The sequence below is a fragment of the Amaranthus tricolor genome, chromosome 10, assembly GCF_026212465.1.
Source record: "Amaranthus tricolor cultivar Red isolate AtriRed21 chromosome 10, ASM2621246v1, whole genome shotgun sequence".
Taxonomy (NCBI): domain Eukaryota; kingdom Viridiplantae; phylum Streptophyta; class Magnoliopsida; order Caryophyllales; family Amaranthaceae; genus Amaranthus; species Amaranthus tricolor.
The window spans coordinates 3390209-3416989 of record NC_080056.1 but is presented as its reverse complement, the minus strand read 5'-3'; the positions used below and the strand labels follow the sequence as shown (position 1 = coordinate 3416989).

The 26781-nt window shown below is 33.7% G+C and overlaps 2 protein-coding genes across 2 annotated transcripts; one reads left to right on the top strand and one right to left on the bottom strand.

Moving 5' to 3' along the window:
• Positions 1-523: 523 nt before the first annotated feature.
• On the top strand, positions 524-4488 carry LOC130825752 (inosine triphosphate pyrophosphatase). The gene is made up of 8 exons (XM_057691144.1): positions 524-808; positions 907-971; positions 1379-1442; positions 1545-1554; positions 2702-2733; positions 3001-3113; positions 3990-4066; positions 4224-4488. The coding sequence occupies exons 1-8, from the start codon at positions 676-678 to the stop codon at positions 4336-4338; spliced, it is 609 nt and encodes a 202-aa protein (XP_057547127.1). The 5' UTR covers positions 524-675; the 3' UTR covers positions 4339-4488.
• Positions 4489-5122: 634 nt separating this feature from the next.
• Positions 5123-26178, bottom strand: LOC130825751 (SNARE-interacting protein KEULE-like). Its single transcript, XM_057691143.1, has 22 exons — positions 25872-26178; positions 23698-23791; positions 21355-21413; positions 20968-21049; positions 18111-18189; positions 17302-17352; positions 17076-17172; positions 16945-16977; positions 15538-15663; positions 15266-15457; positions 15088-15171; positions 14910-15008; positions 14762-14838; positions 12227-12323; positions 10311-10436; positions 10137-10232; positions 8783-8899; positions 8608-8685; positions 6780-6979; positions 6385-6475; positions 6214-6303; positions 5123-5480 (listed from the first exon to the last, which is right to left on the bottom strand). Exons 2-22 carry the CDS (start codon positions 23768-23770, stop codon positions 5424-5426), a joined length of 2004 nt encoding a protein of 667 aa, XP_057547126.1. The 5' UTR covers positions 23771-23791; positions 25872-26178; the 3' UTR covers positions 5123-5423.
• Between the last annotated feature and the right edge of the window lie 603 nt (positions 26179-26781).

The following is a 26781-nucleotide window of genomic DNA, read 5'->3' as shown; positions in this document are numbered from 1 at the left end:
TTATATTTGAAAAAAAAACTCAAATGTATTATTTATGTTTGAAAAAAACTCAAATGAACAAAGGCCAAAACGGATGGGTTGTGCAAACTTTGACACAAACATATTAGCTATGCATTGTCGAGGCAAAATCAAACTATGTGTAATTTTTGTCTTATATATTTATATTTTTTAAGTTTGAGATTTTCGTAACGAAAGTGATAGAAAAATCAATGGAATAGAGGGAATATGTACTTTTTTTGAAGCCAATACAAATTTTACAAAAAATTTTTGTAGATTATAATGCCTAAAATTTTTGTAGTTTGGAAAATAAGTTTATCCAAAGTTTATTTTTTAAATTTTTTTTAAAAAGAACTTATTTTGTTGGATGTTTCCAATTTTTCTCCAACAACAATCTAAACTTTGATAGCAACCTCAAAACAAGAAGTTTAAATTTTTTTTTTCTTTTTAATTTGTATTATTTAGGCTATTTAGCCCATATATTTATTGTGTGTCTGAGAGAAATGTGACAATTTGTGAAACTTTGAACACCCATAGGCCAGGGCACAATTGTACAAGGCCCAAACTTGTCCTATTCACCTTGAACTAGCCTTTCCATCTCCTTTGATTCTGTATTTGACCTTCTCTTCCATTTTATTGGGGTTCTACCAGTAGATTTTCCAACATCAAAGTAAGAAAATGGCGGGGACAATTGCTAAAGGCTTGATATTGCCTAAGCCAGTTACTTTTGTCACTGGAAACCCAAAAAAATTGGAGGAATTTAAAGCCATTTTTGGCCAATCTATCCCGTTTCAGTCCCTCAAACTTGACTGTAATAATCTTTTCCTGAAATCTCCAATTTTTTTTTATTTTTTTCGTTCAATTTGTTATTAGTATCAATTGATTTGATTCTTATTTGTTTTAATGCAGTACCCGAATTGCAAGGGGAGCCTGAAGATATTTCTAAGGAAAAAGCTCGTTTGGCTGCTACTCAAGTACAATATAATTTTTCTGCTTGTATTGATGAATGGGTTTTGCGGATTATTTGTTGATTGCTCTTAATGATTACTGCCTTACTGGGTAGATTTTCTTTTTCTAGTTTGTGTTGATTAATGGGTATTGAGGATTATGTGTTATTGCTCTTGAATCTTGATGATTATTGGGTGGATTTTTAGGGTTATTTTTTTCTGTTTGTATTAATTAATGGGTATTGAGGATTATGTATTGAAAGCTCTTAATGATCATTGGGTACATAATTTTTGCTGTTTTTATTGATTGATGGGTATTGGGGATTATGTGTTGATTGCTCTTATTGATTATTGTGTAGATTTTTTTTTCTCTTTGTATTGATTATTAGGTATTGAAGATTATGTGTTGATTTATCTTAATGATTGTTGGGTAGGTTAATGGACCTGTTCTTGTTGAAGATACTTGTCTATGCTTCAATGCTCTTAAAGGGCTTCCTGGTTGGTCTTCCATTTTTTTTAAAAATCTTATTTTTTTTAATATTACTCTTGGGTTTATATGTTGTATATTGTTTTGTAATACCCCAATTCTTGCAAATGCAGGGCCATACATGTAAGTTCCTTCAATGATGTTGTTGGGTTGAGGTGCAAATTTCATTCCCTTTTTATATTCCAAATGCTGTGTGGATGCCAACATGCTTCATTAGTAAAATCATGTTGGTGGGTAATCATGAATTCATGATCTTGGATTGAATCCGGTCTATATGACTGTCTTTGTGACTAATAACTAAAAAAATCTTTCCTATGATGGTTTTTCCTGGGTTTTTTTATCTGTATTGTTAGGTTAGTTAGAGAAGATGTAAATTTGGTATTAAGATCCTCTCCATTACTTTTCTCAGTTACCCATTCTAAGATTTTGACACCTATTTTAGAATAAAAAATAAAATCTCAAAATTCCCCCTATTTTCCTCAATCAAACAATTGTAACCATTAGATTTGAGTAATGGACCCTCCATTACATTTTAAGTAATGGAGAGGATCCTAACTCGTAAATTTGTGGGAAGACGTGGTCTATGTTACTCGGACTCTTCATTTTACTTCACGTACTCATGTTCGATCTTTGATGCTTGGACATTGGTATGACACTTAGACACTTCATTTTAGGCGTAAAATTGAATATTTAGACGTATCCGACATTTGGACACGTACCAGTATCCGACATCAGTACTTGAGTCCAAGTAACATAGGATGTGGTTATTGGGTTCAATCTGAATAGTACTCTTCCATGTTGAGTTAATGATGAACTTGCTTGTTTGGCTGAAAGATTAAAGCTAGAACACTAGCATTTGGTTTTAATTCTTTTTGGTTATGTAAATTTTCCAATTCTCCGTAAAAGTTGCTTCAGATTCATATAGATTGGTTTTCAAACAGACAAGTTGGAATCATTGACTTATTGTTGTTTACCATTATGACTCTGAGTAGTTTAGCCCTTCTATGGAGTAAGTCCTAACCCATAGAACATTTATGCTGCGTGCATTGATGAAAATTCGAGAGAATTTAAAATCGCTGTTGAAAATTGATCATGAGATGCAAATGAGATATATCTATGGTCTTTATGAGGATCTTACAATGCTTATGGTCACTTCAGTACATCCTATATATATTGGAAATATTACTTTTTAACATTTTTATGCTGACATGGTTACTTCTTCGTGTGTTTTTCATTGTCATGTGGTGCTTTACAAATCACGCATCTGAAGAAAATGGTTTCTTGAGAAGATCGGTCATGAAGGTTGTCACTTATCACTTTTATTTTCTTTCCATATGCTACAAACTAAATGTTTTTGAGTACTGAGGTTTTTTTCCGAGGATTCATTCATGCATCTTTCTCGAGTTCAGGGACTCTTTGGCCGCACTCTCCTTTATGGGTATGAGTTGCTACCTTTCTTCCCTCCTCAGACCCTAATCATAGTTCCTATGAGCGGGATACACTGGGTATGATGATGATGATGCTATAATTATCTATCTAACTCTTTTGTTCTATGTTCGCATCTTGTAGGTTTAAATAATCTATTGATGGCGTATGAAGATAAATCAGCATATGCCATGTGTGTTTTTTCTCTTTCCCTCGGACCAAGTGCAGACCCAGTCACTTTTGTTGGTAAAACTATGGTATGTTTCTATTTTCTGATCTGCTTTAGTTTTAAATCATACTCTTACGTCCTGAATTTTGAACAAGGTGTTGAGCAAGATCATAATATCATATTAGAATATAAAAAAAAAAAGTGGTAATTTTTTTACGCAACCAATTTCTAAAATTATCCAACCTGTCCCGACCCTTTACATCAGGCCCGCCAATGGCCCGACCCATTATTGACAAAACCCATTAATGACCCATTAAAATGTGACCCGATCCTTGACCTGTTGGATCGACCCGCCCCATTAAACACCTCTACTCAAAACCTCTTATACGTCGTCTTTATCAAATTTCATTGGAGCAGCTTGTTCATGATTCATCTGATTCATTCGTTGTGCTTAACTGCTTATACTGTTCTACAATAATGGTACATCCAACAAATCAATTTCTTCGAACCACTGTTATGTTTGATCTTACATGGCCAAATAAACTGACAGTTCAGTTGCGTTGCTGTACTTTGGTATCTCTAAGCTGCCCGTAAATAACTTAAGGGCAAAGAATTGTCATTTTGAATCGGTGATTCTTACATTTATTTAGTTTCCAACTATAGCATTTTGTATCTTGGTCTTTCATTTTGGTTCATTAGTTCATGTCGTCAATCTTGCTCAAGATGCATTCCCCTATTAACTCAACAATTTCAAAGTTATTTGAGCTGAGAACTTGATTTAAATGTATTTTGTATTGGCTATACGTCATTGGACAAATGTTTTGCCACATTGAAGTCGAAATTTTGTGGTTTTTGAAATCGGTAGTGAAGCCTGAAGAATATACTAGCCAAGTCTTTTGGCATTATAAAAGGAAATGCCCTTTTGAAAGACATTGAGATAGACGTTGTTGTCTTGTATTTGCAGGGTAAAATAGTTCCAGCAAGAGGGCCAAACGACTTTGGCTGGGATCCGATCTTTCAGCCTGATGGATATCAGCAGACGTAAGCTGTTTTGTTTGTTCTGTCTCGAGCTTCTTTTGCTGTTTATACTTGCACATTATACCTACACTTGTGCATTTGAATTCAGAGGTCATTTAGAGACTCCGTATGATGATTGGTGGTTTTTGATTAATATTTACTCGCAATTGTGTGATTGCAGTTATGCAGAAATGTCGAAGGAAGAAAAAAACAAGATTTCTCACCGGTACAAAGCTCTTGCCCTGGTTAAATCGCATTTCATCAAGGCTGAATACACTTTTCAGTCAGGCTTTTAAAAGAAATGTGTCGTGTTATTTCTTAGGGAAGTTATAGTACATCCAACTCTTTTGTGGTCGGGGTAGTACTGATGCATCTTATTTGACCATGTACTTGTATTAATTTTTTACAAAATTTGATCTCCATATACGAAATTTGATCTCCATATAGCACACGAGAATTGTCGTGATGAATCTTTGATTCAGTATAAGTGGAAGCCGATGGCATGTCTTGCACGTAAAATGGACTAACATGGTTTTTCTTCTTCCTTTCCATGGTCATCCACTTCCCCTTCCCTTCTCCTTCCCTCATCTACTATTACAGAACAAAGATAATTGATTAGCCAAGTTAACAGGCGAAAGACTTCAAAGAATTAGCTTCTCAAAGTGTTCCATCTGTCGTAAGATATGGGTTCAACATTGATCCATATAACGCTCGAGTTTGATGAGACAAAATAGATGTCGAATCCAAGGTCTTTTTGATCGGGTCAAAATCAGTTCTTGTATCCACCTTGATTTTTAAAACACTATAAATCCATCTTTAAAATTGGGTTTGATTATAGAAGGTTGAATTAATATTGGGTCAGATTTGATCGAATGATCGGGCTTCGATGCTAAAGAAAATAATCCCTACGATAAGCTATGTTAAGGTGTATACACATGTATTTGCAGAAGAGAATACAGAAACCGGCAGTTCAAATGTGGTTGGGTATTCTGAATATCACCAAATGGACAGGATTGTAGTCATACACCACCAAGATTACATAAGATGAAGACGAAGTATCAAATGATGGTAAAATAAATATGCAGAACTTGGTTATGATTTAACCAAAAACTTCTAATAACCAGAGGAACAAAAATTTATTGACAGAGTTCAAGGTCGATTCAAACTAGATACAGTGAGACTAGAAAACCATCTTGAATTAGAACTGCATTCCTTCTTTTCAATGGTAGTAACGACAGATACAGGCCGCGTTGGCAAGCGCAAGAATATAAAATGTTACACATTTTACACAGAATCAGAATGTATCTTCAAAACTAACAGCACACAATTTACACATTCGGAAAAGAATGAATTATCAGGATAACGATCTCATGCTAGACAACTATATCTCAAGGTCATCCAAAGAAAGTTCACTTGCGGACGACAGTAGCTTCAGTTTCTGCATAAATATCCAAAAAAAAAAATCAGTGATGATTAGTTATCAGTTTGGTTCTCAGGAATATTTAAGCAGGGAAGGGAACCAAGGTTTTAGTTATAGCCCTACTTTGTGATCTGCAAAATTTATAAAATCATTTCATGTAGTGTTGCTTGCCCCCAAGCTAGTTTACATTAAGCACAGTAACATGCATCGAGAAGGAGCCATGAACCACAAGACTGAAACCTAAAAACTACCAAACGGTATAGGAGTTATCATATAGGAGTCCTGTTTCCTGAGGGAAGCTAGTGTATCACTGTTCAAGGAAAGTTTACCAAACAAAACAGTGACACATGATTCTCGAATCGCGAACTGCAAATCGAAAAAAGGGAAATATGGTCGGTTTTGGCCTATCTTGGGCAAATTTAAGTGAATCGCGAATTCAAAAAACGAATTAGCTAGCGAATTATTTTATACTGAAACGAAAGCTACCCAAAAACTATCATCCATATGACTATTTCATTCACAAAGGTCTCAGACAAAATGTTAGAAATAATATAATATAATAAAATAGATCAGCATGGAACAATTTGGATAGCTCAGTTGTTGGAAAGAGCACCCATCTGATCCAAAGATCAAGGCTCACTTATGCAACCCAGCCTCTTCAAGATTTTAGTCCCCCAAAACTGTCTAAATGCTCGAGAAACAAAAATATTACATTTAATGCTAATTAAATCAACCAAAACATTAATTTTACCGTGATAAATTGAGGAGGATCATCAATACTTGAGGAACCCAAAATGACTTCCCTGTTCAACTTCGTCGTAAGCTTGTGACAAACTCTTAGCTGCAAAAGAACACAAATTGTGCACATATCAATTAAAAGCGCTGAAAGACATCCTTTCGAAAATGCAAGAGCTACACTTACCTCTGACCTAGTAGCACCGCCTACAATAAATACAAATATACGCTTGCCCATCTTTTTAAAATCACTTGAGGCATGCCTGAGAACTGAATCACTGCATACATGAAAAGAAAATCAAATTCCCAAAAAGGAGTGGGAACAAAAAGCTATGGCAAACTTGTTTAGAGATATATTTAAATCATTATGATCACAGTACAACTAATAAAAAAAAAGTGATACAAAAAAGGGAAATGAGAAGGTGAAAGAAATGATGAATAGATTCATAATCAAAGTAACTAGAAATACTGAATAAAGAAGCAGCAGCACTGAAAGGGATATCCAGGAATACTAATATTCTTGGCAGCATGTCATATGTATGGACATGAATACGAGTTAAAGCTATTAAAATCAAGTCCTACCTCGAATAACCATCATCAGAATTACGAGGTCGAGAAGCCCATGTTGGTGTCCGTCTTGACCTCATAGAGTGGGCAACTGGAGTCTCAGTATATTGTATCGCAGCAGGATGAGACGTTCCATGAAAAGTGGGACTTGGGTCATTCATACAAGGATATTCGTTCTTCGAAAGTTCACCTTTACTGAGTTTTTCAACAAGTTCCTGAATAAATAAACAGGGTTGATCATCCTTCTTCCATCAGAAATAGTACAGATCTCAGATGAAAAAGAAAAACAATGTCACATTAATGATAAATATTGTGAAACAAAACCCATACTAGCCGTACATCTTTTTCTGAAGACATATACTTTTATTCAAATATTTTATTTATTTTTATTTAGAAAATATTTATTATCCTTATTTTCATCACTAAGAAGTCCATATACAAGGATTCCATATACTCCCTCTGATTCAAGTGAGCTTGAATTGACCAACTATTGCTAATTATGATTTTACTACGACAAATGTCAGAGCACCCAAGGGTCAATAAAAACAATTTCTTAACTGATACTCATATAATATATACATAAGACAACAATGCCTCTTTAATCCCAAGAGCAGCTAGCTTTTCACCAATTGAGTATCTCAGAAACTAACGGTAGGCATAAATGCTTTCAATCTTTTATAACCTTTGCATTCCAAATACATGGGTAACAAATAGAGGTCAAAGAGTTTTTATGGGTGGCTATCAAAGGAACGACATACTATCCTCTGTTTATTAACTTGTTACACTTCTCAAATCACGCATGCAAATGCACATTTTAAACTACTAATATTTCTAGTAATGCATAAGTAAAAATTATGAAAAGTTGATTTTATGAAATTATATAGACTATAATGGCAAATCTAACAAGATCCTAATTGACTATTTTTTGTTAAAATAACCCACAAAAGAAATTCAAATCAAAACCTGTGAATTGTATATAATTCAAAGTGTAACAAGTAAAAAAATGGAGAAACATATCATCCAACCAAATCATTATCTTGAAACTCCATAGTTAGATGCCCAAGCACATACAACAAAATAAAAAGCTCCACAACTCCCCCATACATGAAAGTAAACTCTAGAACATAATGGTAAGACAGTAAGATAATATTGAATGGGTACTCCACTGTCACAAAATTATCTAATACACAACAGTGATCAGATTATATTTTTTAATCATTATAGGACCATACGCATCTTTTGATGACCTATCTTGACAGTAGTATGAAGTGTGTTTTGCTACAAAACCTTAACTGGAATCCATTGCAAAATGAAAGGATTATTATTAAGGACAGTAATCAAACTGCAAATTACATTTCATCTATTGCTTACATTAATACTCTAGATTCACCATTTGCTTACACAAGTTTTGTAAACTTCAAGGTGATATTTTACTTTTCTATGAGGAACAAGTAAACAAATTCGAGCAACAATGGAATACCCAGAAAGATGTAATCCAACCCTTTTTTCTTTTATGACAAGGAAAAGATCCCATATATTTTGTTTGTTGGGTAACAATACCTAGGGGATCACTGCAACTTCAATGCAAAAGAAAAACATAAGCCCCAACGAACTAAGGAATGTCCTCCTAACCACTTGCCAGCATAATCTCAATGAAAACAAACTGAAGAAGATATAGCAACATACAGGCTCTATTTCCTGGTTTGCCTATAAAACTGATGGGCATTCACATCCCTCAATGTTCAAAGAATAATACAAATGAAAACACACAACTCAAGAAAATCAAGTGGGGAGCTGTTTCTTTTTCATACTGCATGTCACAATGGACACAGATATTACATACCTCAATCATAGGATAAAACCGAGATAATTGCCATGCTGTTTCTTCTCCTACACGTTCCTTTCTGACTCCTTGCCTTTTCTGATTGCCGCAGAAAGAAAGTTAAGAAAAAAGAACACGAGTTGTAACAAGAATAAATGTTAAGAGAAAAAATCCATGTCAATGAAGATGTCAAAACCTTATTATCAAACTTCAGTGCAAAAGCTCCAATAGAACTTTTCTTTGTTTCAGGGGGTGTGCCAAGCAGTTTCATGTTTTTGACAGCTTTCATGTCATCTGATGATAACCTCGCAAGCTGAAGAAACAAGCAAAAACAATAACAGTGAACAAGCTACAAAGGGAAGGCTAGATTCAAAATATAGAGGACTAGGAATTGATGTAAAGATACAATTCCCTTATTTCTCACGCTCTTCTCCATTAATGTTAATAGATAAGTATAAACCTCTATCCATGATAAATGAGGAACAAGATTACAATCGTGGATCCCTATTTTGGCACAAAAGAGATGATAACACAGTTGAAATTTGTGAACAAGAAATAATTGCAAGAAAAATGTTATGCGAGTCCTGGAGCTTTTTTCGAGGGAATAACAACACCCAGTGGTGAAAAATACAACCGTTTTAGTAAAATGCAATCATGTTCACATGTTATCCAAAAATGGTTATATAATTTCTAAGGATGGGAAAAAAATCATTTAGATGATTTCATATTTCACAAAACAACTAATTTCAAGGGAGATACTTTCCAACTTCCCTCATCCTCACCAGATAGCATCCACTTTTCATATGATCCACCTCATCTCCTATTGTAGGAAGCATAATTAGTTCCATCCAGCTGCTATTAATGGCAGTTATTCAACATTCTATCAGCATTTGGGGTTACAATGTAAAATGAGTCTACATTGGCCAGCAATATTGGTGGTCTCTGACACTTTGTCTGCTACATTCTTCTACTCTATGACATGATGAACTTCACATCTACTAATCTCATTTTGCAGGTCTTAAGCCACAAGGAGTAGGGACCCTCAGCATTTAAACATTAAGAACATTGATTACGACTTCCCCCTTCCTATGACACCTATCTATTCACAAATGTGATGCCTTCCTAATCAGAGCAATGGACAGAGCACAGGGTGGTGAAGACTGAAGAGAGAGCAATCCATAAGAAATGGTTTATAGAGGGATAAGCTACCCAGGCCACTGATGGGACTTGAAATTGCCACACATAGATAGCAAGTTGATAACAGGGACATCAGAGAAAAACAATTGCAATGGGGGAAGCGACTCGGATACAATTCCTAGGGATTTTGATGGTTTTGAATGACTGATCCTCTATGAAAACACTATGAAAATGGAAACAGGAACTTGAAGAAAATGGGTTTTTGATTACCCCAATGTCATAAGATAGGTCCCACCAATTGGAAGTACACAACTTTACTTTCATTACTTCAAAGCAAATGAGATGCAGAAAAATATTCATTACTTCAAAATGGAGCCAAGAACTTTTCCTGAACCAAAATTACAAGCACTTACCTGCATCAACTTTGAACCCTTGTCACCCTCAAATTTCTCAGGGTATATAGCAGCATATACCATCAATAAGCGCAACTTATTTTCACGGCTCAAGTCCTACGAAATAATATTCATAATGTAAGCGAAGCATTAATATCGGATAAAAAATTAAAACCAGAACCTTATAGTTCCTACCTCATGCGTCCCTAAAAAGTTGATAACTTCTTTAGTTCCAGCATCACCAAAAACAAGATCCTGCTCCAGTTGACCAATGTCTTTGAGTCCTTGCTCCCTGATTATGTGATTTATTTTTCCAGCAATCTGTAGGACAAAAATAAATGAAGCATGAAGCACCATAATAACCATATTATATGCAAACAAATTCTGGCCTCGCGTGTCAAAAAATCAGAATGCATGAAAAATATTCTTGTGAGGATATAAAATCATCAGGAAAACAATGCAATGAATATTACCAGGGTTTTTAGAAATTTAAAATTGGTGAGAAACATTAAGAGTGTGTGTTTGCTTTGCCTATTTAGAACGGAGTTAAACATGTTCCAACATTTAGGTGAATTTTTTTTTTCTATTGAATATGAATGCAAACAGAGTCAGACTCCTCTTCAATCCCCTAGAATCTCATTCCTAGCACACCACTAAATTTCTGCTCCACTCAAGATACAAACCCTAAGCAGAAATGACGGAGAAAAGCTGTCAGAAAGACTATCAATTATCAACACTGTTTGTTGGACTCAGGTGTCTTACTGGCATTCATTCACTGCTCTATCAATTAGTCATGTTTTTTAATATCAGATAGATTATCGATTCTCAGATCTGATGATGATGATCTTTTGCTTGAAGCTACAAGGATTGATGTCAACAAAAACGGATTGATCCTTTTCTTCTGTTTTACTTCTAAAAAATAATAATCAAAATCTACAATATGTCCATATGTTTGGGAGGGTTTGTTAAAAGGAGTTAGACGACCAAAATCAATATAACAAATTGACTAAGGCCATTGAACTGATTCTACATAACTCCATCTACCCAAGGGTAATCACTACACACCATTATGCTTCATTAGCACCATATGCAATGAAATGACATCTTTGATTTCACCCCAATGAATAGAAACATAGTTGGAGCTCTTCTCTACAGGCTAATCCCTTAACCTCTAACTTGCCCCATTGAATAAAAGCGCAATTGGAGGCTGGGGCTTTACTTCACACGTTTAAGCCCTTGACCCCCAACTTGCAACAACTCTGACTAACCAGACCAAATCTTTTCACATGCCAAGTACATCAACCTTTCCGACAGCTATATGGAATTTTAAGTATATACAAGAGTGTATTTAAAATTTCTCCTTCAAGTATTCACTTGAAAGTACATATCTTTTTTGGTTTCAATCATTAAGGATATATATTTCTCCCTAATTCTTATATTATGGTACTTTAAGATTCTAAGCAGTCTAAAACGAATTCAATCATTAAGGATATATATTTCTCCCTAATTAATGGTACTTCTAGATTCTAAGCACTATGAAACCATGTCAACGAGAAATACCCAATATCCTGAGATAAAACTATGAACTTTTTACCATGAACCACTGAGACCTCAATTCTCCAAATAACCCATAATGAAAAAAGATGCATAAACCTTTCGTGCCACTGATGTAATACTACATAATTTTAGTGTATTTTGATGAACTAACCTACCATATAAATCTCTAATTACAATATAAGTACCAATAATATCAATTCTCTTTACCAGAATCCTCCTTCCATCAAAGTTGTGGCAATATCAACAACTCTAGTTCACTTTTATGTATATCAATCTTCAAATTCAGCACACTCATCACTAATTTAGATTTGCAACAGAAATGTAATGAACATGTCCAACAAAGGCGTGGAAAATTTTAATACCTGGTGTATGTTACACATAATTTTATTACAATCATTAGAAAATGAAACAAAAGATCATTAAAGGAACTGTTTAAGGTCATTGACTCATTGGAAACGATACAAAGCCAACTACAGAAAATATTTTTGGACTTGATTAAGGAAAGATTCACTTTACAACTGAAAACTCAGAGCTTGCTCTTCTGGGAAACTAACCTCAACATGTAGAGAAAGCTTGTCAATTTGATCACTATACTGTGGCAAGGCTTGAACCATCCTTTGTAACTCACGTGTTGACAATTCACCACTCTCTCTGTGAAATAATTTAAACTGAAAGGTAAGAAACATACTACTAATCTTTAGCAGCACGCTGATAACAGTTCAAAATTAGAAACCCATGTTTGTCCTCGCAGTGACTTTAGCTAATGGATGCTTACAAATACCAATGTCACAAATCAGATAGGACGCTGCTCAAATTAAAGGACACATAATTATAATCAAAACAAAATTTTCACCAATCAATTAAGGGGGAAAAAACCTTCGAAAACCTTCAAACTAGTCTTACAAAGAGTTGAAAACATCATTCATCCAACTGTCAAATCCAACTTTAAAGTTTGTTAAAAAAATATAAACTTTTCAGTTGTTACACTTGAGTAACCAATATTTAACAACTAATCTTGTTCTATTTGTTTTTCTTAATAAATAACAAAAACATAGTTAAAGGGGTTCTTCATATATTTGTCACAATATGTAGATTCCAAATATAAACTTTTTACAACATTTGATTATAATTTATACATAATTAAATATAAAAGAATTAAAATAATGCATTGGATGGCGTGAAAAGAAAAAAGAGTAGTGACTTCAAAAAATATGGGATAGAATTTGATATAATTAAGATAATTAGCTATCTTTAATGCAGACATAGGGCCAAAGTCCATGACTAACACATTTTTGATATGTTTTATCAATTAAGTTGCCATATTGCCATCCTTATTCATTATCCCCCTCTTTCTCCCCTCTCTTCCTATCTTCTCACCTACAAACCCAGTTTTCCTTTTACTTTTGAAACATTTCTTAGACGGGACCAAAGCACACTAGCAACCATTGAAAAAAATTGTGGTTGTGGGTTGCGGTAGCGGTCGCAATTTCAAGGATGTTGGCACCTTGCAGTATTATGACTTGTTTGATGCAATGTGAATTGTTAGCAAGAAAAACCATCTTCTTTATCATAGTAAATCAAGTTTTCTAAAACAAATTTAAATTAAAGGTTATAATTGACCTTTTAGAGCATGATAAATATTTTGAAAAAAAAAAACTTATAACAGATAATACATTTGTACATCTTATAATGGTTGTTACCCCTTGCTTTTAAATCATAGGTTACGTAACTGGGTTTTGCGAAACAGTAAGCTCAAAATCCATTATAAAGCAGCCACTATTTAATGGAACAAATCCCATGAGTGCAGCACTGCTCTCCCTAAAATAATCATTATCCGCTATAATTATGAAGATGCTTTCCATCCACCCAAACGCAGCTGTAATGCAACTACCAAAAGTTGCTATTTCCGTTTATAATTGGAAGCAAATTTCATGCAGATTGAAGATCATCATCTTAGTTATAAAGGTGCTGAAGGAATCAGAGCCTAGGCTTATGTGCAGGCGAAGGCGCTAGCCTTTTAAGGGTTACGTGTCTCAAAACCCAAGGAAAAAGTGGAATTTTATAACAAAAAAAAAACAAAAGAAGAAATATAAATGAAAACAAAAGAAAAATAAAAAAAGAGAAAGCGCACTTGGTGAGCGCCCGCATAAAATTATCTCCTTCTAAAATCAAGAACATAGTGCGCTCTACAGCGCGATAAAGCGCTCCGAGGCTATCGATTTAAGCGCACAAAGCGCTTTATGACGCTAAATTAGGCAATATAAATTGCTCTAAGAAGCTAGGCAGCCCGCCTTTAGAATTCACCTCCCCCATCCCTATCAAGGCTCCCAACCCATCGTCCACTCAAAGTGCTTGCCTAGGACATGCCTATGCGGGCTTTTAAATTTGTTAAAACTAAGCACAACATTCATATGCTAAAAACAGTCCTAGTTCTCCAAGATCAATCCTTAATTCCACCTGCCAAATGAGTCTCCTTCCCACTACAATGGACTTTCCACTTGCAAGCTAGCATAAACCTTTCAAAGTCATAAGTCAAGATGGTAGTAGAACTTTTTAGCTGACAAACCTACGATCACCTTTGAAGTATTCATTTATCTCAAAGTTTGTACTTCGTACAATATCACATTATCAGAAAAAATACACTACTGATTGATCCCATTGAGCTAGAAGCAAGGCTGAGTACATGGCTTTGCACAGAATACTATTTGGTCAACTGACCAGATTTATCCCAGCTTACCTACAGTGGAAACATGTCAACCTTTGAAGTATTCATTTACCTCAACTTCAGTTGTTCATTTGGCAAGTGACTATTGATGTTCAGAAACAGATTACCAGTAGAAACAAAATTCTACATTTCATAATATGTTGATAATTCCTAGAATTCTAGATTTTGAACTGCACAATGACAAACATTTATAATTATTGTAACTGCAACATATGAAACATTGCCAATAGATAAATCTTCAGACAACCACCCATACAAGACTAAGATTACCACACTAGTTATAAACATTCACAAAACAACGCTTCCACTAAACTACCTACAATATATACATCAAACAGAAAATATAGATTGAAGGCCTGCAAACCTTGAACTGTGATGGATCTGTGCTGCTTTATTCTTTGTCACAAAGTTGGTCATCTTCTCATGTAGCCTTTCGCTAGCCTAACATCACATATTGAGATCAATAACATTTCACAAGTCTTGAAACATATGGAATTAAGGGTAGAACGCACATCAGCAATATGTAAATGTCGAAGCTCAAACCAGATGGGATCATGCTCCTCCAAAAGGACCTCCTTTTTCTCCGGAGGCCCTCCAGCTTTGCCAGGAACCTATTTGAATGTATTTGTGTAAGAAGTGAAGCAGAATAAAGAAAATAAGGGGTTACAATACTGAATATGTTTAACACACCTCATAGACATACTTATTCCCCTCTAAGTTCAGTAGATCACGGCACATGGCATCATAAGTCCACTCGTGTATGACAGGAGCAATCTGAATGTGAAAAAAGAGTTGGAAAGATATTCAACATGTAAAGAATAACAACTGATTTGCACATAAGCAATAATCAAGCAACACATTCAAATACCTGATCAACAGATCGGTCTAGTACGAGCAACTCACAAGTTTCTGTCTGGGGGAAGTTAGCAATGCTAGTTTTAAATTTTGTCAGATGGTTCCAGATTCCAGCAGCTAGCTTTGTAGGAACTAGATCACGATAGGTTGTCATAGTATTGGCATCAAGAGACTTGGCAGCTCGATAGCGAACAAAAGGAAGCTCCTATAAGCAAATAGTGTAACTGTGTAAGTTTTAACATCCTTTCTACAAATCTCATATACTGAACAGGATGATATGCTTACCCTCATGGAAGCAAATGCTGTTGCAATTCGAGCAGCCATTATAGTTAAACATATATCAGCTTTACGATGGTTCTCATCATCTCCACAGAGCTCCCCCAGAGCCCTCTCATTATCAGTAGTGAAACCCTAGACACACCCAATTTAAACTTGAGTTCTTATAGTAGAACCAAAACTAAAGCAAATAATGACACCAAAGGAATGACATTCATACATAACTCACAAGAGAATGGTAACAGATAAAAACATACTTCCAATAAAAAAAATAAATGAAAACAGTGCTGTTATAAGCCATATAGTACCAGCCACACATATCCACAATAATTACAGAAGAATAAAGAAGACTGTCAGTACTCAAAACTCAGTACCAAGTACACCTGAACAAACATGTCTTACAAAGGGTAGGGGCAGCAAATACACTTTAATTATTATGAGTTTATGACATGTCCCTTATCACAAGAGCTAATTATGTGCATCAATAACAATTATCAGCATTTCACAACAATGCCAACAACTGATTAAAAAGACAGCAAAAGGTTTTTCATATCTAATTCAAATTTTTAGATAAGAGATAAAAAGCTAAGCAAACCATAGGGAAAAAAATATACTTATCAATTCTAATTATTTACAAAAACACTTAAAATGGAGAAAACTGAAAACCAAACAGAGATATACATATTGTATCAAAAGGGATACATATTATCTTATGGGGTGTACATATTTTTGTAAAGGAAAAAATTCATATTATTCATAGAAATGCCATCTAAGTATGTACACATTTTAAGCATGTATGTACACCATTTAGGAAATGTCTAATTATTTACAAAACTGCCACCCAAATATGTAAACCATTTTAGTTTTATGTACACTTATTTTTAGTTTTCACCACTTTAATTGGTTTTTACATGATCCAAATCCTATATATATATATATATATATATATATATATGTGTGTGTGTGTGTGTGTATTGAATTACGTGAAAACCAATTAAAGTGGTGAAAACTAAAAACAAGTGTACATAAAGCTTAAATGGTGTACATATTCCGATGGCAATTCTGTAAATAATTGAATATTTTCTAAAAGGTGTACATAGATGCTTAAAAAGTTACATATTCGAATGACATTTCTGTAAACAATATGAACTTTTTTTCTTCACAAAAATATGTACCCCCTATAAGATAGTATGTACACTTGTTGCCATTATATGTATATGTCAATCTAGTTTTCAGTTTTCACTACTTTAGTTGTTTTCATCTGATCCTGCCCCTGTATATATATATATATATATATATATATATATATATATATATATATATATATATATATATATATATATATATATATAGAGAGAGAGAGAGAGAGAGAGAGTGTGTAACAGATGAGTCGCATAAAGGCCCAACAATATTCACCTGTCTATCAATAGCAAAATACTCCAAATTCATCTGCACTTGAAGCCCAAAACGATTTTGTTAACTATCCATGAAATTAATCAAAAGCCAAAAGATTATATTAAACTATCAAAAAATATATAATAGCCAACCTCGCTCAATGCACCTATTCGAGGCAAAATTGTAGCATCCTTCTTGATATGACCTACTAGTTCTCTGGCAATAGGTGAACTAAAGAAAACAAAAGCTCTGCACCAAAAGGTTAAGAAAAATCAAGTTAGATAAAACAAGAACACAAAACACAACATTTACATGAGTTAAATAAAGAAAAAAATACAAAGGGTTTGATAAGATGCCATTGAAAGAGCTAACACTTACTTCTTGTATAAAGACTTTTTTCCAGACATATCAGACATAAACATGATAACACTGCAATTATCCAAAAGAAAAGGTCAAAGTTAAGTGGAGAAGTCCATAATATCTTCTCGCACAATATGAAAACAGAAAAGAAAAAAAACTCATAGCATTGCAGGGAGTCGGACGAAAAGGCAAGAATTTTAGATACACAAATCCTAGCCAACTATGGTTGCCAAAAACTACATATGTATCAGGGACACCAATGTCACAATAATGCAACAACGCGAAAGCCTTAATCCCAACAATATGGGGTCAACTACAGTCAAAACAAATCAATGTAATATATCTTCGGTAGCATAAATCGCACTCCCTCCGTTTTTATTTGATGTTACAATAGAGAATGTTCACAAAAATTAAGAAAAGTCAAATATTTTAGATGGTGAAGATATTATGTTGATGAATAACATAAGTTAACGGAGAAAAAGTAGGGACCATAAGCCTTAAAAAATATATAAAATAAAATCAGTGTTAAAAATAAGGGGACCACAAACATAAAAAGTTGTTAAAATATAATTAGTGGGGCATTTCAACTGTATGTCAAAAGTCATTGCAGTCTAAATCAGATAGACAACCAGACAAAGGAGTGCCAGATCATTAATTTCAGGCACAGAAAAAATGAATTTCAGTATATATTCACTATAGGTCACATCAAAATGAAACTAGCCACAAATAGGTATCAACAACAAAGCATACGTATGGGTATAGAGCATTAATAGTTCAAAACAAAAAGCAACACGACCAAATATAATGAAGAGCAAAAGGAACATTACTTCTCCTTAGATGGCTGGATAAAGTAGATAGCATCCATTGTAGGTAATGGTTGTCTTCTTTTATAAATGTCTTCAACCACTGTTTCACCAAAGATACAAGACACTTAAGACAAAATTAAAAAAGAAAAAAGAAAAATGAAGTAAAAAGAATATAGTAAACGCTGGTTGGGGCAATGTGTCCACCAAACAAAGTGTTGAAAAAGGTTTGAAAAGGTCTAATCATGAAAATTCCCCCAAAGGGCGAAAGGACCATCACTCAGCTATCAAAACATCAAAAGAATATGGTTGTTATTGGTTCTAAAAGAGTGCACCTGACTTAAAAGTGTTTGAAAGAAGTACATAGTCTCAACTGACTTAACCGCAATTGTCTACTTTTGATGGAACCCAACTGCACATTTGCAACTGCAGATCTACGGTTTTGGTGAGTCTACTTTCCCTCCCAAGTCCAACTCATACTTTGTGTCGGAACCCGAGTTACACTATAGCGAGTCTATGTCAGTCCACACTCCACAGAAATCCTCCACTAAAATCAATACAATCATCATCAACAACAACATTCCATTACCCAATGCCATTAAGTGGCTCCCTCCTAGGATGGGATTCAGGGAGCAGATGTAGGCAACCTTACTCTAGTTAGTGAAAAGACTATCAACAAGGTTGTTTCCGATCAACTGTAGGTAGCAAATGCCATGTGCAACTTCACAGAAAAAAGAAGTATGAATGATTTAATGAGCCACTTTACTTTAGTCCTTATAATTCGAAACCAAAAAACTATCAATATTGGCACCATCGAAATAAGGGGCTTATGTGGCCTCTATTTTTTTAATATTTCCATTATTACATGTTTCAATTTTCCATTTGTGAACCACTCCCTCCTTTGACAGTATTGGACATATTCAAATCCACAATAAATACTCTTGTAATGCAATGGAAAAGGCATGTTGAGTTGATATATCTAGGAAGTGGAAAAAAAATGGAAAGGAAACAGATGATTAATAGAAAAAGTAATATCAAGTGTTATTTTTAAAAGTTGTTTAGCAAAGATAAATATGTACAACAGAAAAATGTAGTAGTTCCTCCCCAAATTTTGTGTTCTTCCTCTCAATCATGTCTTAATCTCACAAATTAGAGAAAAACAATGAGAGAGAAAAATCAAAAAAATAGTAAAGGAAAGAGGATGAGTATAATTTTCCAAAAGACAAAATACAATTACATCTTCATCCACCATTGAAACTAATCAAGAACATTCTTCCTCAAAACTCCCCATCCTTAAGAAACGCAATACAACAATGTTATTATTGCTTACAAATTCCTCTTTCTACAGACCAACTAGAAAATGGGCTTTGTATTCAACAGTCAAGTATACAAGTTTGTACAAATTCCTCCAAGTTTAGCTCTAATGTCTAATCGATTCGAACAACAGAGGATGGAGAAAAAAGGAGAGAAAATGGATCTTTGTTCAATCATAATTCCCAATGACAGATTTGTTATTGATGTATGGTGACCAATAACAAAAAGCCGCTATCAGCAAATGGTACTAAATAGCACAAATGTCATCCAAACACAAAGCAACGGAAACACGATTCATATAATGTTACTGGAAGCAAAAAAAGAGAAACCAAACATGCCCTTGAAATGTTAAAAACATTCAAATACTATGAGCATATGATTAATCTGTCGATTGTTCATTGTTCCTCGAGAGTCTTCGTAGCCTATGATTCCAAAACTTTTCCCCCACCCCCGAAGACATTGTAGTCTATGTGAATCAAGCATCCAAAACCCTTAAGGATTATAGCCTATGTGATTTTTTCCTTAAGTATATCCTCTTTAAGCATTTTATATCCAACATTTTAAGCACAAAAACACCAAATATACTTATCCATTTTAAAAGCAAAACTACAAAAAAGATCAATCTTTACCAAACAAAAACTTGAGTTTCTTGAGTGTTGATTCATATCATTGCAAAAGTGAAGCAAGCCCACCGGTATATTCTAATTGGTGGTCTTTTGCATGACTGCAAAGTGGATAATAGAGAGAAGGAGAAAGAGAAAAAGAATGAAAGAGAGAGAGAGAGAGAAACAAATGACAGTATCCACTTTTTTCCTCCATGTTGGTACTTTATAGGTAGAGAGTATTTGCTACTCTTATTTTTTACATGCATTATAGTTTCAATAATATTTTTTATAACTTCAAAAACATCAATATTTTTCATCATTATTTATATTATTTGTTGCAGAGTCCAATTCAGAATTTTGGACCCGTCTCAAATGAGTCCTCAAGTCCACAAAATTAGAACGTGACTAATCTGACACTCAGATGTGAGTCCGCAACCCATAAAAGAGTCTGTTCATCACAGCCTGCCTTTAGCATGAACTCAGGGTGTTCCAGAAGGAGGTAAGCATAGTAATCAGCAGGCCAGATGCTGCTGAGTGTCCCTTATTCATATTTCATACTTGAGACAACACTTCATACTGTCTAACTCTCACTTCCAAAATGATCTTCATGAATCAGACATCTCAAGATGCACACTCCTTTAAAAAATTCTACTTCCCAAGTGCATCATTCTCACCATTCCCTTCAAAATATACCAAGCTAACAGCAATAACATTTCTTTACCATATCTCAGCAACTACAACACAAGAAACCAGAAAACCTCACACATAATAGAGAGTGCAAGGAATAAAACTATAGAATTAATGAAACCAGGAAATAATAGCACTATGGGACTATTTAGTGACAGCCTCCTTCACTAGTGCTTCCACAAAATAGGCAAAAAAAATTAGTAAAAACCAGTAACTTCATCTTAATTAAATACCAAGTCTAAATTCAGCGAAAAGGGAAGGTTTATGTTTCTTACATGAGACTCCTGCATCAGTGATGTCTGCCATTTTGCAAGCATAAGACATTATCTTAACTGTAAATCTGTCCATGATGAGAACCTAAAAGTTAAACCACATACACGTCAGACAACTACAACTCATCTCAATCATAATGCACCAATATGATTGGTAAACGAGCTAACTGAAATATAAAGCATCAGAAGATAAGTAAAACTTCAGATATAAGAAGGTGTGATATAAACCCCTCACAAACCTACCCAATAAAAAATGGTTCTATGTTGCAGAGATAAACTTGACATAATTATTCATTTCAGCATAACTTTCTTCAAATTCAGAAAAAACTTTTAAGTTTTAACAGTGGAAAAGAAAAGGCAACACTAGTACCAACAGAAATCCATAAATACCTTCCAAGTTGACCGTGAGTCTCCCTTCTTTGTTGATCCAAGCATCTCATGAAGCAACCCTAATTCAATCATAACACAAAAAAAAGGAAGCAATATTTGTTTTTAATTGTAACAAAGAACTTATTATAGAATCATTCATTCCATAGTGACCAGATGCTTTTTTAATTGATAAATAACAAATATAGATTAGTCACTTAACTTTGCAATTTCACACAAAAGTCATCTATAAAGAAGGTGGAAAGAATGGCAGCCAAATTCAAAAATTCAATCACATTCATGTTGAGGTCATGCTTGGATAGAGTTATGCATCAAATAGGAAAAATGAAGGTGAATAGAGATGAAGATATAGCTAATAAGATAGTGATAAAGGAAATAAAGAAGCAGTGACATAAGAAAGACTAAAGGCATATAAGAACTATTACCCTTGTCAAGAGGGATATAGTCACTCCTCCACCCTCTAGGATAACTATTACCCTAACGGCATGTTTAGTTGTTAATATCTAATGCTAGTAATGATAATGATTTGTAATGTAAATTTTTATAAAATGTACCATGTCATTTTTGTGGTGATGAAACTATGATCATAAAAAAAAATTTGTTCATAATTTTTCACTATCACCAAATATCACATCTCCGAACGGTGATACATTATAATTTATTTTTTTAAAGAAAATGAAATGATTGAGTAGAACAAACATGACCATTAAAATTTGTCAATATATTTTTTCTACCAAAATTACACTAGTTTTTCATTATCATTCTCACCATTTAATATTGGCAACCAAACACATCGTAAATGAGAACTCCTTTCTACTTTCTCACATTACCTCCAACGCATTCCCTTTACAACCTATATCCACCTTGATTTTGTTTACAACCACTTTTACTTACCTTCACTTTCTATACAAACGCATTTACCACCAATATATGATCTCCCAAGCATATCAAATAATCAAATCAATAACAAATCTAGAATCAATACTGAAAGATAATTGTAGGTTCCTTCCACCAACAAAGTAATGAACTTATAGGAAACTATTTGCTTTCAATAGTTATAACAATCAATGTAAATTATAATAGCTTACCTTAGAAATATGTCAAAGTCTACACAACTACAATCTTAGGAAAAAAAATCAGATGTTGTCATGATTCTTTTAACGGTCGCGATGTCGGGGATGCGGCATCTAGAGGTGTTCATTCGAATCATCAGGTCAATTTCGGGTTAAATGTTTTGAGTCGCTTTAAAATTGAATCTTGTGTCATGTTTGTTTTTACATAGTTGTTAATTCATTTGTGATATCAGGTCAAATCGGGTTTGTTACAAGGTCGTGTGTCGGGTCATCGTGTCTGTTTTGAACACTCCTAGCGGCATCTTAACTTGTAGTGTGAACTGTTAACTTGAAAAATTCAATTTATCATTGTAAAGTTTTCTAGAACACGTATTTAAATTAAAGCTCATAATATAATGTTTTGAACAATACATAGTTAAAAGAGATTACAATGGCTAAAACATTTGAATAACAGCTTAACATAGTGCAAAAACAAAGGTGCAACGCAATAACCGCCTTGTAAAAGTTTTAGAATATATTGCACAGATATTTCAGCGTTGTAGAGGTGTAAAAAATATGTTATGGGTCGTTTCAAAGGATTCGGTCGATATTTGGTGTTAGGTTTATTGCGACAATCTCGTCAATCGTTTATCTGTGAAGGTGTAAAAAAAGAGTATGGGTTATCACTCCGTCATTATAAATCATGGTTAAGTAAGCTCAAAATCCCTCATAAAAGGGCCATCTAACGGAACAAATAATCATGGATAGTTTTAAGCATGTGCATCGTGCAAGGCCTAAATTAAGGAGCCTCGAATAATAGTTCACATTACTTTTTCTTTAGTTAAATTGCTTGTTTTTGGACCCCAAAATTTTGAGAAAACGTAAAAATAAACAGCATTTCATTAATTATTTTGTATTTTACTCCATCTCAACCACATTGCATGCCTAAATCCTTCTCTCAAAATAAAAGTAGCATCAAGAAAGCATCTAATTGAAATCATAACATCTGCCAAGAAAACTGCAAACTATTAAAGCTACCGCAAGCACAAACTATCATAATAAAGTAATCCAAGTTGTTGGTTTTGCAAATTCTGATAGGTAGCCACTAGCCACGTTGAATTGCAGCATTTCCAACATTTAAAAGGTAATAGTCATCTTTTTTCCCGAGTTTATTATCCTAAAAAATTATATTCCATCCAAAGAAAGTAATAGAGTGCAATACTAACAGCTAAAATCCTTTTGAAAATATTAAGAAAAATATGAAATGGTTCAAGTGACAGTGATAGTAACTTACGATCACGAGTGATTTGACGAAAGTATTTATAATCACCAGCATGTGACGAGGTATCTGAATCTGACATCGACATGTTTAGGATTCACTTCTTCAGCTGATCAAACATAGAGAAACATAATAAACACAGATAAGAAAATTGAAAGGGTTTGTGGATGCTTTAGGATAAAAATGATTAGAGCACTTCGTGATCTGAAGCAAGAATATGGAAGCTAAAGAGTTCTCAATTACAGTTTACAACTGATGATCCTTCGTTTAGACTCTCCAAAAAAAATTGAAATTCTATCAATTTAACCACCCACAAATAAGCATGTTCAGAAATGAAAGTTTCTTAACTACCTATAATAGATGTTGGATTGCAAAGTACGGAAACTGGTAACCCGCATAAATCCAACAAGTATTGTTTGACAACACCCAAAAAATCATGAAGTAACAATCAAGGGCGGATCTAGAAAAAGAAAAAAAAACAAAAAAAAAAAATTGGTGATGTCGGAAATTTAACGCTATGTTTGGATAGAGAGAAATAGAGGGAAAGAAATGGGAGGGATTTGAAAGGATGGAGAATCTCTTGTTTGGATGACAAAGAGAAGGGGAAGGGATTTGGAGGCAAGGGGTTTGGAGGAAAAACATGGACAAGTTTTGATGAGGAATACAATCTCTCCGGTTTCCTTTCTTTTTCCTTCCCTTATAATCTAAACAAAAAAGATGCACTCTCCCACCTTACCCATCCCCTTCCTTTTCTTTTCTACCCTTCCCTTTTCTTTCCTTTCTTTTCTCTTCTAATTTACTATCCAAACATATTGTAAGTTAAAAAATTCACATTCGACATTATTTAATAACACAATTGTACAACGGAGTTTTTATATTTGGAAAACAACACATGATGTGACCATTTAATCAATGATTTAATCATATCAACACAATTTTAATGTCTTTAAACTATTTAATCTATGTGCTATTTTCGATCATAGTGATTTCATGAGGACTAATAATGGAGTTATGAATTTAACACTTTCAGCGCAAAAGGGATATAATCTTAAGACAAAGAGAGAGAAGTGTTTCCTCAATTCACAACAATCTACACCCTGCCCGTACTTTAACAAACCATATTATGAGATTCAATTCACCAAATGCCTACATGTGACAAAAACCTAGAAAATTACCATATACATTATCAAACTAATTAAATGACAAACAAATTTACCATTCTAAGACCCAACTCAAATAAATTCCAAAAAATCAGCTATCCTAATTGCTAGATTCATCAAAAATTTAAAACCTAGAAAAAAACAATGTAACAATAAAGTTAACATCACCCAAAATCGATTATCTAAATTCTTATTTCAAGAAATTCAAACAAATTACCTAAAATCAATTGTAGTATGAAATTACTAAAATTGAAACTCTAATAAATTCCAACAAATTAAATATGAAACCCTAAATTTATAAATTTAGCACCAATTAAGCCGAAAACCCTAAATTGATTAAAAAATGTGGTTTCGGGTATTGTATAATCATCAATCATGAATCAACAAACAATGTTTAACATTTAACATTCAAAGAAAGGATAAATCTATAACAATCGCACAAGTTTTAAACTTTTATGGAAAGAAAGAAAAGCCAAAAAAAAAGTATATACATGGTTTGGTGGCTGGCTTTGGCAGCTTCAGTGGGCCGGTCAGCGACTGCCTGGATGGAGTTGCCGCCGGACGGATGAAGGTGGCAGTTAAGGTCAGTGGCTGGCTGGCTGCGGCAGGTTCTGTGGTAAAGGTTTTAAAGGATGATTGGAGGAAGGTCAGAAAATGGAGAGGAGAAGCCGAGAAGACCCAAAATCAAAGGGGAATTTACTTTCTGGTCTACCTAGGTCATTGTCCTGTCATTTGATAGAAAACCTATTGAATTGGGTAATATATAACACAGAATAATTATAAACCTAGTTGGTGCATTACAAATGCAAAGGCAACTGTTCCAACAAGTCTGTATCAGTATCTTTGATTCGCCATTGATAAAAACTCATATCAAAATTCAACAACAAACATGGCAAAGACAAGAAACCTCCAGATGAATCAAAGAATACTAGAACAACAAAACACCGATCAAAGATAAATCTAAGTGAAATTAGTAAAAATTAGACCAGACAGATTTAGTATATTATCAAAAAATTATGATTGACTGACCTTGGATTCCCGAAAGGCACGATTTGCAAGAAATTGAAGTAAAAACCGAGTAATAGCTAGAAAGAAATATGGTATAATTGATTTGCAAGAGTATTTGAACGCGAATTAGATGCTTAAAGAATTTTCGAAGTAATCAGCAGTAGCCATGAATTGGGATTCCGTGTTATAGTTTGCAATTGAAGAGGGATCTAGAGGAATGGCGGTATGGCGGAGACCATAGAGGCATAGACTATTCTTTATTGCTGAATTTAATTGAATTGAATTAATTGAAAGTTCAATGTGTGGGTTACTAGATTAAAGAGAAATTTTTTAAAAAATTATAGATGTAGAAATGAGTTAAAAGCAAAATTTCTAATTGTAGCATTTAACTTTCATGAACGTCAGTTTTATAAGAATTTTTCGTTAAATTCTTACAAATTTTCGTTTAATTCGATTTATGTTCTCAAATATTTAATTTATCATTTTAACGTTTAATTCATCAACGCTTTCAAATATTGCAAAAATTTTATTTTCATTCAAATTGTTGGCATTTAAAGTTTAAAAGGTATATTTTAAAGACTAAGATATAATTCATAAGGTGCATTTCATAAATTCAGAAAGTATATTCCAAGCACTAATATATACGTGCTTAATAAGGATTATAAAGTTCAAAAGATGTATTTCAATCACTGATATATATATATATATGTATATATATATATATATATATATGTATATATATATATATATGTATATATATATATATATGTATATGTATATATATATGTATATATATATATATATATATATATATATATATATAATGCTATGAGAGCTTGGACGGAATAAGGTCTAGTGATTGCAGTTCCTCTCTCAGATAGACCATAAACCCTTCATACGCAATTCGCAATTCTTCGATCCATTCATGAAT